Source organism: Equus asinus, chromosome 15 (genome assembly GCF_041296235.1).
Source record: "Equus asinus isolate D_3611 breed Donkey chromosome 15, EquAss-T2T_v2, whole genome shotgun sequence".
In the NCBI taxonomy this organism is placed as follows: Eukaryota; Metazoa; Chordata; class Mammalia; order Perissodactyla; family Equidae; genus Equus; species Equus asinus.
In genome coordinates, this window is record NC_091804.1 from 19,972,567 (window position 1) to 19,988,553 (window position 15,987).

Sequence of the window (15,987 nt, forward strand, 5' to 3'; positions counted from 1 at the left end):
TTTTGCTGAGGAAGATTCACCCTGAGCTAACATCTGTTGCCAATTTTCCTCTATTTTGTATGTGGGTTGCCACCACAGCGTGGCCACTGATGTGTGCCTAGGAATCAAACCTAGGCCACCGAACTGGAGCACACCAAACTTAACCACACCAAACACACCAAACTTAACCACACCAAACACACCAAACTTAACCACACCAAACAAACAGCCACTGGAGCTGGCCTTTCATCTTTTACTTTTTAATAAAAGTTTTTATTATGGAAAATTTCAAACTTCACAAAAATGTCAACTTATAGAGAAAAGAGCAGTATAAGAGCCCCTATTTACCCATCACCCAACCTTAACAATTATCAACACTTGCTATTTTTATTTTATCTATGCTGCCCTTTTTGCTTGTGTAAAATTTAAAAATATAAATTATAAAATATTCTAAACTTACAGAAAATAATAAAATAGATGCTAAAGTTCCCACCATTCCAATTTAACAGGTATTAAGATGTTGACACGTTGCCATATTTTTTCAAGTCTTCACACACACACACACACACCATTGGGCCAGCAATCTTTAGTTATGTTATCACATCTAAAAAGCTTCATAATACTGTAATAGCAAATTCCCAGTAGTTGTTATTTGCTTTTTAAAAAACCTTGAGTTTACATCCTCTCGTTTCTTAATAAGCAACTTGATTCAGGTATAATTTGTCCCCAGTTTTTAAAATAGATTCTTAAGAATTAAAGGAAAATTTAAATTCCCTGTGGGCATTTAAATTCTGAGTGTTCACTATGGAAAATTGGATAACTAATTCTTGTACAACCTAATAAAGCTAATTTTATTTTTAAATAGGTATAAAATTGCAGATCCGAGTACAAAAGTATATCACAATTTATTTAAATAGAAGACTTGGTCTCTCCCTCTCCTTTTTTAAAGAAATCAAATGTCACAGATACAGGCAAAGCTCTGCTCTTAATTCCATGCATTCCATCTCTCTCCCCAGAGGAGACTGCTGTCCTGAAGTTGGTGCGTATCATTTCTAAGCATCTTTTTGTAGTTTTTCCACATATGTTTCCATAAACACTATGTGGTATTTTTTAGTGCTCTTAAAACATACATAAATGTTGCCATGCTGACATAACTACTTGCAATAATTTCCACTTAACATTATGGTTTTTTACGACCCCCAACTTCATTTTAAACTAAAAAATTAAGGCCTGTGACGTGTGCGACCTGGGCGGGGCTCCGAGTGGTGGGCGGAGTCTAAGATGGGAAACGGGAGGGGCCTTAGTGGCGTGGGCGGGGCCTGGGAGATCCCGGGGCTTAGAGCGGACGCGCTCGTTCCCCCTGGAAGCCGTCGTCACGATGGCCCCCGTGGTGTACTTAGTGGCGGCGGCTCTGCTTGTCGGCCTTATCCTTTTCCTGACTCGCAGGCGGGGCCGGGCGGCAGCAGGTAAGAGATGCCACCGCGCCGGGGCCCATGGGGCCTGGTTCTCTGGCCTCTTGAGCTTTTGTAGGCCGTCGCGCTGCAGCTCCTGCGCATGCGCTGGCATGCCTGGCGGGGCTGACGAGGATCCCGGCGCCGGGCAGCGAGCTGCGCGTCATGCAGGCCGCGCGCATGCGCGACGGGTCTGGCGGGGAGATGCAGTGCTAGAACCCAGCCCGTGGCCGGCGGGCAGCGCCTCTACACCTTTCTCCCCGCCCCAAAAGACAGCCTCGTCCTATCCCTCTCCTCGCCCCCTAGCACTCCCGACCTCCAGACCCAAAGGGGCCCGGCCCTGGCGGACACACTCCCGTCCCTCATCGGGACGATCCCGCTCTGCGCTCACTGAAGAGGCCGCAGGGGTTTTCCATCCCCGCCAGGCTGACTCCAGAGCCAGGGCCGAGAAGGGGGCACCTGAGTGTCTTCTGCCTACCCACGAGCTGGAGAGAGCAGGACGCAGCTCCCGGAGACACCCTGAAACTCTCTCCTTACCTGTCAAGGACAGCAGCTATGCGGCCATGCATCCTCCACCCTGTTCTCCACCCCGACCGGAAGGCCATGTCATCGGCCAGGGCACAGAACAGACATACCTGTCATCCTCTCCCCGTCGCCGCCCCCATTTCTTGTCAGCATATGGGTTTATGTGTATGTCTCTTCCCCTCTTGGGCCCACAAGCTACTTCAGAGCACCTGCATGCTCCAGGGGCAGGGGAGAGAGAAGCTGAGGTAAGCCAACAGATCTTCCTAGGAAGAGAGATTCAGACCTCAGGTGTGCTCTCTGAGGTGCCAGGTAAAACTATGGCAGGTGGTGTCAGGCAAGAAATAAATGCTGTACTGCAGTGGGCCTTCAGATGAGATCTGGAGAGGTCAGGGTGGTCTTCCTGGAGGAGGTAGAGCTTCAGCTCCATCTTGCAGGGTGGTAGTCTCCTGACAGGCCTACTGGAAAGGTGGGGGCCTTGAGGGGAGAGAAAGGTATTGACACAGGCAGGAGGGAAGAGATGATCTTGCTGCATAGGACCAAGGTGTGGGTCTGGGTTGTAAAGGCCACTATGGTCTTGGAAGCTGGGGCTTTGTGCTGTGGGCAGCGGAAGCCTGGAGGTAGTCAAGTGGAAGAGGGTAAGGCTTCCAGGATGCTGCTCCCCTGCCATCAGGTGGATTGGGCTGCTGGACAGCATCGTGGTTCCTCTCTTCCCTACAGCTGGCCAAGAGCCACTGAATAATGAAGAGGAGCCAATAGTAGCAGGCCAAGTGGCCCAGCCTCGGCCCCTGGAGCCCGAGGAGCAGAGAGCTGGGGGCAGGCCCCGGCGCCGGAGGGACCTGGGCAGCCGCCTGCAGGCCCAGCGTCGAGCCCAGCGCGTGGCCTGGTCAGAGGTGGATGAGAACGAGGAGGAGGCCATCATTCCAGGTGAGAGGAGCCCAACCTGGTAGGGAAGGGGGCTGGGTTAGGAGGTGAGAGGACCCCCAAAACTGGGTGGAAGAGTCAGGTGTCAAGCCACGGTGTGGGAGGGATATCTGGGAGCCATAGGATGGAGTAGGGGGAGACTTGGGACCATCCTTTGGTCCTGGGGACCAGCAGTTCTGGACCTTGGCCCCTATTCCTCTGGACCAACCCCCTCTTCCTTCATGTTGGCTCTCAGTGTCCAAGCAGGAGCGTAAGGGTCTTCAGATTGTCCTAGAGAGTTTCTCAGTCCCTTCCTTATGTCCCAGCATCTTTCCTGGTATGGGTACACTCATTGCCTGAGGGCCTCACCCTAGGGCCAGAGTGCCTGGCCAAGAGCATCTCCAGTTCCTGGAGAAGGCTTATCTGTAACCCTAGAAGCAGCGTTTGAAGATAGAGACATTGTGTTGACAGAGGCCTCCATATCCGTGGTGCAGGGAAACCAACAGAGCTCTTAGGATTGTGAGAAAGAATCTCTTTTCTTTGCTACTCAGCAGCTGGCTTGAGCCTGAGGAGGAGGCATTTGGGGGTTTTGCCCTTATACCCTTGGGAACTAGCCCCTTTGGCTCAAAAAAGAGGCCTTCTGTTGGGCCATCCCTCCATCTCGGACTTAGAGTCAGACATCCTTGCTGCTAGGCATCAGTGGGTCTTTAACTTTTAGTAGCTCCTGGGGTAGTCCTGGGGTTTGGGCTGTCTTTTTGCCCTGGGTCTGGTGGGACAATGGCAAAACCCTGGCCAGGGGCAGAGCCCAGAACCCTCAGCAGTTCCAGATCACAGTGAGCATGATTTCAGATTTGACACAGATAAGTAGCCCCATGGGGCCATGCTTCCCTGGAGGCTTGGCTCAGAGACAGAAACCAGAGAACTCTGCAAGCCCAAACAGTCCTGCATGTGATTTTCATACAGTCATATATTAGAACCTGGCACTTCCCTTTTTATGGCTATGCAGCATCTAAAGTTATCATTTGTTCCCTTGCCGCATGGTTGCCTCACCCCTCCCCTATCCCTAACACACACACCCAGAGGGTGAATTTCTGCGTTCATGGCAGATGCCTCTGGAGGACAGAGCTGACCTCATAAAATTTGCAGGTGGGTGGAAGGGGATCCCCCCATGAGGAGAAGGACAAGGGGTAAAGTGGATCCATCATCAGTGGTCCTCTCTGGACAGGACCTGAAATGTCTTTCCCTGACCATACTCAGCCCAGGAGGAAGAAGGCATCGAGAAGCCAACAGAAACTCACTCATCAGGAAAAATTGGAGCCAAGAAACTGCGGAAGCTGGAGGAGAAACAAGCGCGTAAAGCCCAGCGTGAGGCAAGCAGGAGGGATGGGGTGCAGTTCTGGGAAGTGAGAAAGGGCCCTGCCTTCCCTGTCCCCTATGGCAGACACTCCCCTCGAGGCTCCTTGCACACTGGGTTCGGGTTTGCTGTTTGCCTGTCTCCTGCAGCCTTGGTCCGTGGCCTGGCTCAGGCGTTGTCTGCTTTGGCCTGTTTGGGAGGTGGGCAAGCTCCAGCTGGGGGTGGGGATGTGTTCCCTATGAAGGCCTCTCTTCAGGCAGAGGAGGCTGAGCGTGAGGAGCGGAAACGCCTGGAGTCCCAGCGTGAGGCAGAGTGGAAGAAGGAGGAGGAGCGGCTTCGCCTGGAGGAGAAACAGAAGGTGAGGTAAACCCCTGATCCGGACTTCTGACGCCAGGCAGCCTTGCTTCCCAACACCTCCAACCGAAGAGATGGGCCATGGACCAGGCGCAGGGGAGGCCCCGGTTTATCTGGTCCCTGTGCTCTAAGCGCAGCCTGTGTAAAGCTGCTGCTGGAAAGCAGAGCCTGAGATGGGGATTTTTGTGCCTGTGATTTATTGAACATACCTGGAGTATTTGAAAAACGTTGGTTTTTCAAATGGTTAGAGTGGCTAGAGCAGGGTACACAAGATAGAGGAGGGTCATAGAGTAAGGGGGCGTCTGGATCCTGAGCCTTGAGGCTGATAAGGGTCATTGTGAGGGATGCTAGATCTTACCTGAACTAGGTTCTGTTTAGGGCCTAGCATAGAGGAGACATTCAGGAAATGGGGGCCACTGCAGTAAAGGTAGTTAATGAGCATTTGTTTGCCAGGTGCTTCCTTCCTCCTGAGAACTAGGTACCCGAGAAAGGGAATGTCCCAAAGAGCTGGTGTATATAAGGTGAGAGCCAGGGCTGCCCTACTTGGGAAGACCTCATAGCCTAGCGCCCTTGGCTTCTAACTGACTGTGTTATCCAGGGACACTGGATGGTAGAAAGCCTGCTGTGGGTGCTGGGGGATGGGCCAGAACACAGCAGAGAGGAGGCATTTGTGGAGAGAGTTTTTTCACCTTTCTGAAGATTGATCCTACCTGATGTACCTTAAATATCCTGGGGCTCTTCTCCCCTGCACTCAGTTTCCCCTATTATTAACATCTTCCTTTACTGTGGTATATTTCTCACAACTGCTAATTTGATACATTATTATTATTAACTAAACTCCACACCTTCTTCACATTTCGTTAGTTTACCCCACTATCCTTTTTCTTTTCCAGGATACCACATTATAGTTAGTTGTCAGGTTTCCTTAGGCTCCTCTGGGTTGTGATGGTTTCTCAGACTTTCCTTGCTTTTGATCTTGACAATTTTGAGGCGTCTTGGGCAAGTTTTGTAGAATGTCTCTCAGGTTGTGTTTGGCAGATGTTTTTCTCATGGTTAGATTTGGGTCGTGGATTTCTGGGAGGAATACCACAGGTGCAATGCCATTCTCAATATAGCATATCAAGGGTACACCTTATCAACTTGACTTACCGCTAGTGATGTACACCTTGATCACCTAGCTGAGGTGGCGTTTGCTGGATTCCTCCACTGCAATGTTCCTCCCCCTTCCCATACTCTTTGGAAACCAGTCGACGTGCACAGCCCACACTGAAGAGGTGGGGAGTTACGCTCCACCTCAGCGAGTGGAGAGTATCTACAGAAAACATTTGGAATTCTTTTGTACAGGAGATTTATCTCTTCTCTGTTTATAGATTCAGTCGTTTATTTATATCTACTTGGACTTATGGATATTTATTTTGTGCTTTGTGTTATAATTCAATACTGTCTTATTTGTTTTGTTGCTTCGATTGTTCCTGCTTTGGCCATTGGAAGCTCTTTCAGTTGGCTCCTGTGTACCTTTGACATACACTCATTATTTTGTTTTTTGAGTGCTTTCTTACTTTTTGGCACTGCAAGATGCTCCAGGCTCATCTTGTATATTCTCTGTTGCAGCTTTAGCTTCATGTTTTAAAAAGATCTTTCTGAGAGCTCTGGAAAATGAGTTGGGTTGTGGGGACTGTTGCACTAGGTCGTGGTGGTGGTGATGGAGCAACATGCACGAACTGAGTTTTCCAGAAGTTAAAGATAGAAGTGGTAGATTAGACCTCATTTCTGACCAGAGCAGCTGGCCAGGTGGCTGTGTGATTCACTGAGCAGGGACCCAGGAGGAGGACCAGATGTGTGGGGAGTAGATCACAGGATCTTTCTGGGACAAATTCAGTTTGAGCTGCCTGTAAGATGGCCTAGTGGGTGTGTCACATGGGCAGGCGTGTGTTTGGGAGGAGAGATTTGGGCAGGGATACAACTGTGGCAGTCACTGACAAAGAGACAATTTTGATGCTGTGGGCATGGTGAGGTGGCCAGAAAAAGAGTGAAGGAGAGAGAAGGGACAGGGCTGAGTGATGGAGGAGGTGGGAAGAATGGCCTAAGGAGCAGGAAGAAATGCAGGAGAGGGTGGGGTCTGGAAGCCCAGGAAGGGAAGAGGGGATGGTCAGCTCTGCCCAACAGCTAAGAGGACAGGGATGTGAGGCCTGATACCCCTCCCTTGGATTTAGTGGGATGGAGGGCATGGGTGAGACTGTAGCAGGAATCGTGTTTTTGGTGGAGCTGAGCATCAGAAGCGAGATTGCAGTGGGCTAGAGGGGTGAATAGATGGTGAGGAAATGGAACCTGGGGGTCTGTTCATGAAGTTTGGACATGACAAGGGAGGGAGAAGGTGGGGGTGACTGGAAGATATTGTGGGGTGGGGTCATGGCAGGATTTTTGAGAAGGGAGCTGAGCAGCATCTGTCTGGGAGGTGATGGAATTGACAAGAAGAGGGGCCTCTGCCTGCCTTTCCACTTTGGGGCCAGGGAGATGGGCTCTTGAAGGAGCTCTGTCCCTGAGAAAAGGCCGGGCTCTATGCCTGGGTGCCCTTTGCAGGCAGCAGAGACTGGAGCAGGGATGGGATGGATGCCCACCCCAAAATACCTGACTTTTGCCTCCTCTGTGTCTACAGGAAGAGGACGAGAGGAAGGCCCGGGAGGAGCAGGCCCAGCGGGAACATGAGGAGTACCTGAAACTGAAGGAGGCCTTTGTGGTGGAAGAGGAGGGTGTGGGCGAGACCATGACTGAGGAACAGGTGGGTCTGTCGCCCCTGGGAAACCCCTCCCTGCGCCCACCACGACGAGGCCTGTATCAGACCCAAGGCCGGCCACCCCATCCCAGACACCCTGCTGCTCCTCACCTGCCTCCCTAGTCAGGCAGTGAGAGGCAGATAGGCATCAGGACCAGCAGCCTCTAGCAGCCAGAGGCCTTGTCCTCAGGAGAAGTGGTGCCTCTGAAACCCTCAACATGGGAGGTTCTGCTGCTCAGGCAGGCAAGTGGGCCAGTGGCACATGCAGATGGTTGGGTGGGGACACAGACAGCAGGCAGGTGACACTCAGGTGGGCAGGTGGATAGGGGTGCCCGCTGCAAAGGGGACACTCACCCTGATTTCTCTGCTCCTCTAGTCCCACAGCTTCCTGACAGAGTTCATCAACTACATTAAGGTAAGAAGCTGCAGAGTAGAGCCTGAGTGTCAGCTCCCTGCCTCGCGTGTGCGTGTTGTGTGCATTCTCCTAGAGGGAGCAGACCTGAGCAGGGGCTGTGCTCATGCAGGAGTGGGCAGGGAGGCCAAGAGAGGCTGAATTGTTGGGGTCCTGGCCGGGAGAGTCCTTTCTCCTCTGCCTCCAAAGGTAGAGAAGGACCTGGTCTGTGTGGGAGGCGCAAGCCTTTGATCACTTCCTCACACTCTGGGTTTGACAGTTTCCCTGCTCTTCAGACCCCACGCTCACTGAGTCACTGTGTTTCCAAGTTTCTTCCCATGTGTTTTCTGTCAGTTCTGCCTCACTGAGGCTCCACTGAGTTGAAACAAGTGTCCCCTGCCATGTGTTCCTGACCCGGAACTTGGGTCTTCCGGGGGGAACAGGATACTGTTTCCTTTGGAGTCTAGGATGGGGCAGCAGGTGTGTCCCCTTCTGTCTGCAGCCGTGGCACAGGCTGCCTGGATGCTGCTCCAGGTTGCATAAGCACATCCTGCTCTGCTTTGCTGCTAAGCAACTTCTCCTCTCCCACGAAGGATGCGACGAGGGGAGAGGTTTTCAAGTGCAACTCAGAGGTGCAGAGGCGGCTGAGGGAAGGAATGCAGAGGGAGCGGGGGTGGTGGTGGGGGTGGTACTAGGGGGTGCCAAGAAGCCAGGGCTTGCATAATCCTCCCCTGACGTCTTCTGAAAGAGGGCAGGGTTTAGACACCTCCTAGCAGTGAGGGGCTGCTGGAGGTTCCTGAGAGGGAGCTTCCAGAGGGTTCTGTTCCCTCAGGCTGTGACCATTCACCTCTGATGGAGCCCCTTCTTCACCCTGGCACTCTTGAGTGAGGGCTGCAGCCCCAGGCAGGACATCTCTCACACAGTCCTGCTGCTGTTTGGAACTCACTGTCCACACCTACCCAGTGGGCAGCAACGTGGTCCTGAGTCCCTTCTTCAGGGAGCCCTCCTCCCTCAGCGTCAGCTCCCCCTCTCCTCTGCAGAGACCTGGGACAAGGTTCCCAGGGCAGTTCCAGCCCTCCCTTTCAGTGGCTCTTTGGAAGTGCCGTTCTCTAGGGGTTCTTCAAGCTCTTCTGGAGCTTAGAGGTCTTTCTAGCCTGTGCTGACCGATTGTCCCAGAGCTGCTGTCTGCAGGGAGAAGGAGGACTTCTGAAATTCAGCCCACACTCTTTCCTCCTGGCCCCAAGGGGATGGACCCTTTCATCTTAGGGTTTCAGAACCGGAGGCATGTTTCTGTGCCCAGCGGAGTTTATGTGAAGCATAAGGCTGGCTTGCTCCTGTTGGTCCACTCCCTTTTCTGACAACAGCTGGGTTTGTTTATTTTTCCAAACACACTTGGCCCCAGCAGCCCCTCAGGCCAGGTCTGCAGGGACCATCTGGGGTGACTCCATGTTTCCACTTTGAGCTGTCACTAAGAGCCCAGTGCCGGCTCCCTGCTTTGTAGATAGAGGCCAGCTGGCCAGGTCACCTTGTGCTTGCCCACCCCCTGGCCCAACTGCCGCTCACTTGCCTCCCCGCTTGCACATTCACTTTGGCGTTTTGAACAGTCACATGCCATCTGCAGCTGGGGAGGTGTCACCGTGTCACTCCTCTTGCAGCTCATTTGCTATGGAAGATTCACAAAAATGCAAAAGGCTGCCTTCTCTCAAGTCACATGCTATCTGTCTGTGGGGGAGGCGGGGGCAGATGCACGTGTGGGACCCAGCAGTGGACCCTCAGCTGCACGCCCAGGAACTAAAGTTGCTACTGAGGATATGAGGGAAGCACATGAAACATGGCCATGCGTGGAAAGCACCGAGCAGTGTTAGCGGTAGTTATTTTAAGGGTGGGCTCAGTGTCTCAGATGGTGTGAAGAGGATGGGTGAAGAAGTGTGGGTGTGTCAGGGTTGTGGGGGTCTCCAGGCGGGGGAGCGGTGAGCAAAGAGGAGTCAGGAATGAGCCGTCTTGCCTCTGCTGAGACCCTGGCTTGTTGGGGCCTTTTATCTGCTCTCTCCTTGTCCCTGTTCTCGCCTGCCTCCCCAGCTGGACTGCGAGCTCAAGGGCAGGCGCTATGTCTTTTTCACCATTGCATCCCCTACACCTCAGCACTTTGTCCTAGCACGTCTTCAGGAAACACAAATCCTGGTGACAGTCTTTTAAAATAGCTTTCAGTGGCTGCACCCGCTCCCTACATCTCTGTGGTGCTTCCAACCTGTCCATGATGTTAAAAAGATATGGCTGGATGCAGAGGAGAAGGTGGCAGGTGTGCTTGGCTCTCCACATGTGTGTCTGTCTCAGGCCGTCCCCAGTCCAGGACGGGGCTTGTGGGGCGGGTGAGATGGGGAGATCCCTCCCTACAAACAGGAGAATAAGAGAGTTTATGAGTGTGTGTATCTTTATATATGGGTGATTGTGAGCATGTGTGAGTGAGTGTGAGGGGAGCAAGGCTCTCCCATAGGAATCTGCTCAGTGTTTATCCAGCCACCCAGATCAGATCAGGATGTACATGTCAGAGGGTTCCAGTGCGGAGAGGGATTTGCCCATACTCAGGCTCTCTCCCTTCCCTCCCTCTCTTTGTAGCAGTCCAAGGTTGTGCTCTTGGAAGACCTGGCTTCCCAAGTGGGCCTGCGGACTCAGGTAAGCCCTGGAAGGTGGCCAGTTATGTGGAGTGTGGCCACGAGGTCTGTGTGGCTGTCAGAGGAGGCCTGCCCTAGAGATAGAGTCTTGATGCCCCCAACCAAGAGTGAGTAGAGTGTAGGAGTCTCTGGGCACCGCAGGAGTCCTGCCTCTCTTCTAGATGGAAGAACAGGCAGGGAGGAAAAGAAACAAGTCCAAACCCCATCACTCCAGCAGCCCTTGTAACCGAAGCAGCCCAAATCCAGTTACCTTGACAACTGTCTTGCAAACAGGCTGCACCAGCCTTCACAGCCAAATGTCACCATCCCTCCTTTTGTGGTTGGAAGAGAGCCTCTCTTGGGGGTCTTGCAGGGCCCCCAGACCAGAGTCCCTTCTCCCCTAGGCCCCTCCAAAGGAAGCATGGAGTCACCATGGGGGGCAGCCATGAGAGGGAGAGGAAGATATTTGGCTGTGGTGGGAGGGAGGATGCAGGTGCCTTTTCTGGGGATGGCAGCGTCCCTTTCTGCTCTGAAAATTGTTCTCCCCATAGGACACCATAAACCGCATCCAGGACCTGCTGGCTGAGGGGACTCTGACAGGTGAGAGGATGAGAATCAATCACTACAGGCCCCGGCCCTGGGGAGTATCTAGCCACAGGGGGCTGCAGGGACTTGTTGCAGAGGCAGGGCGACCACCCTGGGTGGAGGGAGGGGTGTGCAATGAGGGCACTAGCAGGGGGACATGGTCACAAGGAGGACGTGCTGAGGCCTGGGGTTGGCTTCAGATGATGACGACAGGCAAGAAAGCCAGATTTGATTCACCTGGCCAGGAATGGATGCAGCCAGGAAAGGCCAGGCAGGCAAGCAGTCCAGGAGAGCTCTGAGCCACTTTTGAATGGGTGGGTGGGCCGGCAGGCAATGTCAGGTCAGGTTGGGAGGGCCCAGGAAGGCTCAGCCCTGCAACCTGTGTATCCCCACAGGTGTGATTGACGACCGGGGCAAGTTCATCTACATAACCCCAGAGGAACTGGTTGCTGTGGCTAACTTCATCCGACAGCGAGGTCGGGTGTCCATCGCCGAGCTTGCCCAGGCCAGCAACTCCCTCATCTCCTGGGGCCGGGAGGCCCCTGCCCAGGCCCCAGCCTGACCTAGTCCTTCCCTCTTGGACTCGGAGTTGGCACAGCCTACATGGCCATACATCTTTATTCCTCCCTACCATCCTGGGGCTGTGATGGAGTATGGCCAGGCTGTTCTAGATTAAAGGCCTGTGAGCACTGCTCAGCGTGGTGTGGCTTGGTGTGGCAGAAGGCCTGGCCTGGGATCCCAGATAAGCAGGTGAAATCTGAACCTGAGAATATATCTGGGGGGGCGGGGGGGGGGTGTGGTCCTTTAGAGGCAGATGGAAGTTCCATTCTTATCATGCACTCATTCACTCAGAAAAATATTGAGCACTTTCTGTCTTCCTATGTTCCCTGCAAACCCAGCCCCCAAGGCCTGGGTGAGGTCCTTCTCTCTCTCCCTGCTGTGGCTACCGCAAAAGTGGAAAAACTCTTGGGCCACATCTCCCCTAATGGGGGAGGGAGGTCTTGCTGTTTTTTGTATGGATTCAGGAGTCCTAAGGAGGGCTGAGAGCGCTTAGGGAGAATAGTTAAGGAAAAGTGCCAAGGATAGAGTCCTAGGGAATGGCAGCCTTTAAGAGGGAGGAAAGGGAGGTCAGGAGGGGAGAGAGGCTGGGCCAGCTGCTTGTGGGGCAGGTAGAAGGAAGGGGAGCACCTGCTTGAGCTGGATAGAATTGTGCAGTGGAGGCACATTGCTTCATACATTGCATCACATGGATTCAGCTCTACATCCTTGACAAAATGTTTAAATAGTGTGGGTGATTCCACCCACTGGTGGATGTCAGGACCATATGCTTGGGAGTGGGTGAGAGATGGGAGGCGTGTGTCTCCTGTAGGGTCAGTCACTCTAGTTCCTGTGGGCTGTTCATGGTGTGAGCATCCTGCTGTGCTAAGGGTGAGGCATGTGCTTAAATGTGTATTTTTTATGCAAGGTGGCCCCTGAGCGTAATCCACCTACTACCTCGGGTGCCTGGTGGAGGAGGCAGCTTTCTGTTCCAGCCCAGAAGGAAGCTGTCTATGTGGATGGTGATGGGAAGACAGGACATCAGGCTCTGGGGCGGAGCCTTCCTGAGGGGTTGTCCAGTGTGGTTTTGACTCATTTGTTGCCATAAGCATTAACTATAGAACCTAAATTCAAAGTAAGGTGTGACTCTGCTACTTCTATCAGCAGTGGGCACTTGGAGTCACCTGGAGCTGGAAAGGGCCGCATGCATTGTTTGGAAGGTCATCTGGGAGCCCAGAGTCTAGTAGGAAAGGGAAGAAACAGACATAGGTACCCACAGTATGAGATAGAAACATAAAATTACAAAGGGAAAAGTAGATGGCTTACAGTTGGAACAGTGTTCTCAGCCCTGGTTGCTCATTAGAATCACCTGGGGAGTTTTCAACAGTCTTGTGCCAGGCTGCACCCCAGACAGTTCAGTCAGAGTCTCTGGGGATGGGACTCAGGGAGCATCGGGAGATTCCAGTGTGCAGCCAAGGTTGAGAGCCAGTGAAGGGAGGTGGGGGTGGAGGGGAGAGGCAGGCCATGACATTGCAAATAATTAAACTCCACACTGGACGGGGCTTCTCACAGAGCAACACAGCAGCTCTGGGTCTCTTCTGTCCTTTCCTTCAACCCTCCTCAGCCACAGTCCCGTCACTCCACCCTCAAGACACTGCCCACCCAGGAGTGGGGACAGGCACATTCCTTCCTCACATCCCAGAAGCCTTCTAAGATTCTTTATGTCCCAACGGTTTAGTGTGGTGAGAGAATCCTGTGACCCTTTCCGCATTATTTAGTAATCGAGCTACTAATAGATTTATCAAATGAACAGTTCTTCAGGTAGTAAGTGATTAACATTTTTCTAAATATGTACAAACCGCTTTCACAACAAATAAATGAAAACTTACAAGTTTAACAGCTTGCAATTTTTTGAGCATTTAAATGTTTATTACTTAATATGTCTAAGCATTTAAAGTCCCACATTTAATATATGAAATTATTTTAAATGCTTTTACACCTTATTATTTTTTTTTAAGATTTTATTTCTCCTTTTTCTCCCCAAAGCCCCCTGGTACATAGTTGTATATATTTTTAGTTGTGGGTCCTTCTAGTTGTGGCATGTGGGACACCGCCTCAGCATGGCCTGACGAGCAGTGCCATGTCCGCGCCCAGGATCTGAACCAGCGAAACCTTGGGCCACCAAAGCGGAGCACACAAACTTAACCACTCGGCCACAGGGCCAGCCCCCATGCTTTTACACCTTAAAAACTAGACCAGACACACATAGTATCATAATGATTACATTACTGATCTGTACATGTAATACTAAAATTGATGATAAACATTTCAATACCATGGATTTACATTTGCTTATTCACTGGCTCTATTTTTATTTCATCATGAGGGTACAGTTTTCGCTTATCCTGGAGCACGAGGGTGACTGTCTCAGGTGCCTGAGGATGTAGATCTGACTGGAAGATGATGATTCAGAGTGAGGGAGCAGGACTTTACTGTGACCCTATCTGAGTCCTTTTCCCATTGTGTGGCCCCTCTTTCATAGTCAGATTTTCCTCCTCCATCAGAAACTCTAGACTTGGCTCCAGCCAGTCAGATAAGTTTTGATTTTTGTAACTCCCAAGTTACAAAATGCCTGATATGCTTGTTCTGGAGGCCTTGTCTTCACAGCCCAGCCCAAGAGGTCTATTTTAATACCACTTGCTCCCTGCAGAGGTCGGTCTGGTTCGGTTTGGTTCTATCACACTCCTGTTTTTTATGGACCTTCACGGCCTATTATTGACAAGTCTGTAGTTGGAGAGCTGTATAATACAACTTGTCTTTTCAAAAATGGTTATTTACAAAATTGGCCATGAGTTGAAAAATTATTAAAACTAGATAATGGGTACACGGAGGTTATACTCATCTGTTTTTATACATGTTTAAAATTTCCCATAAAAGCTTAAAGACAATGAGCCCTAGATGGCCTCCTCTATCCTTGGCTCAAGCTAAGCCTCAGAAGAGGGGCTGCAAAAAGTGGACATGTGAGGGCACCAGTAGTCACTTCACTCTCTCCACAATTCAGTGGCTCCCCCAGGCTGCCACGGTGACACCAGTGCAGCATGCATGTTGGATGTTTGTAACACAAAAAAATTATTTAAATACATCTAAAGTGTGTTTTAAAAAACACTCGCCATTTATAGAGAGCCTGCTGAGTAAGAGGCAGGATGCTAAGCACCCCAGGAAGCTACAATAAGAAACCATGGCCCCATCCACAGTGGAGGCAAGGGCAGTGGTACCACTCTAACAGGGAGACCACCAGTCATCTAAGCAGCAGGTGCGTGGCCAAATGCCGTAATAAATTTTTAAAAAAGGGACCAGCGGCTCACAAGGAGAGGCCTTCCAGGCTGAGGGGAGGACAGGTGCGGAGAACGTCAAAGCTTGTGGTTCACTGAGGGGCATGGAGTGTTGGGTGGAAGAAAGGCAGGGGCAAAGGAGAGAGAGAGTGGAAAGGGAGGTTGGGACCTGGCTGGGAAGGGTGATGAATGCTTAGCCCAGAGATTTGGGCTGTATTTGCTGAAGGGGGGGATGTTTAATTAATTAGCATTTTGAATCAGTAACTCAGTTCTTAAACCCTCTTTGCTAACATTGTATCCTACAAGTGGTCATTACTCCATCATTTCCTCCCTCCATACCCTCCACTTCCCTGTAGTGCTGGTCCAGAGTATGACTGGAAGCCTTCACGAGTGCATGTCCCAGATACCTCCAGTCCCAAGCCCCTACCCCTATATTGGAGATGACTATTCCACTAAGGCTGTGTTTTTCAAACTTTCTGACAGTATCTCTTAGTAAGAGATCCATTTTACATTAAAGACGCAGTACGCTCTATGTGTGTGTGCATTCGTACAGATAACTGAAGCAAAAGTTTCACAGTAGTCCTCCACTCCTCGTGGTTTGATACATGTTGATGTTTGCTTCTCTGCTCTGTTTCATTGCTGATGGTGACTAAATTGATTCCATAACCCACTAACAGATTGCAACCTACAGTTTGAAAAACAGGGTCCTAAGGAGCTTGTTCCTTTAGATGGAGGACAGGGCTGAGAATCCGTATCTGAGTGATGAGTTGTGTATCATACCTAACTTGATAGTCACAGAATTGTACCAAAAGCCATGTAGACTATAGTAGTGACATTGAAAAATAGTTTTACTTAGTTTATTCTGACACCATATATAATTTTTGGCTGGTTAATACATTATTTGATTATTCATTACAGCAAAATGTATAAGGGAACCTTATGAAATACTGATACTGTAACATTAAACGTACTTAAGTGTAACCTTTTGCATGTAACCTGCTAAATTTACTCTGACTGCTTTTAGTCATTTTAACTTTCTTACATGATTGTACAATTTGACTTACATTTCTTTTTTTTTTTTAAAGATTTTATTTTCCTTTTTCTCCCCAAAGTCCCCTGGTACATAGTTGTGTATTTTTAGTTGTGGGTCCTTCT

At 50.9% G+C, this 15,987-nt stretch overlaps 1 protein-coding gene across 1 annotated transcript; it reads left to right on the forward strand.

Annotated features, from left to right (window-relative positions):
- Positions 1-1,267: 1,267 nt before the first annotated feature.
- Positions 1,268-11,655, forward strand: DDRGK1 (DDRGK domain containing 1). The gene is made up of 9 exons (XM_014861875.3): positions 1,268-1,445; positions 2,673-2,879; positions 4,113-4,225; positions 4,466-4,567; positions 7,220-7,342; positions 7,713-7,751; positions 10,344-10,400; positions 10,930-10,978; positions 11,359-11,655. Exons 1-9 carry the CDS (start codon positions 1,358-1,360, stop codon positions 11,523-11,525), a joined length of 945 nt encoding a protein of 314 aa, XP_014717361.1. The 5' UTR covers positions 1,268-1,357; the 3' UTR covers positions 11,526-11,655.
- Positions 11,656-15,987: the final 4,332 nt, after the last annotated feature.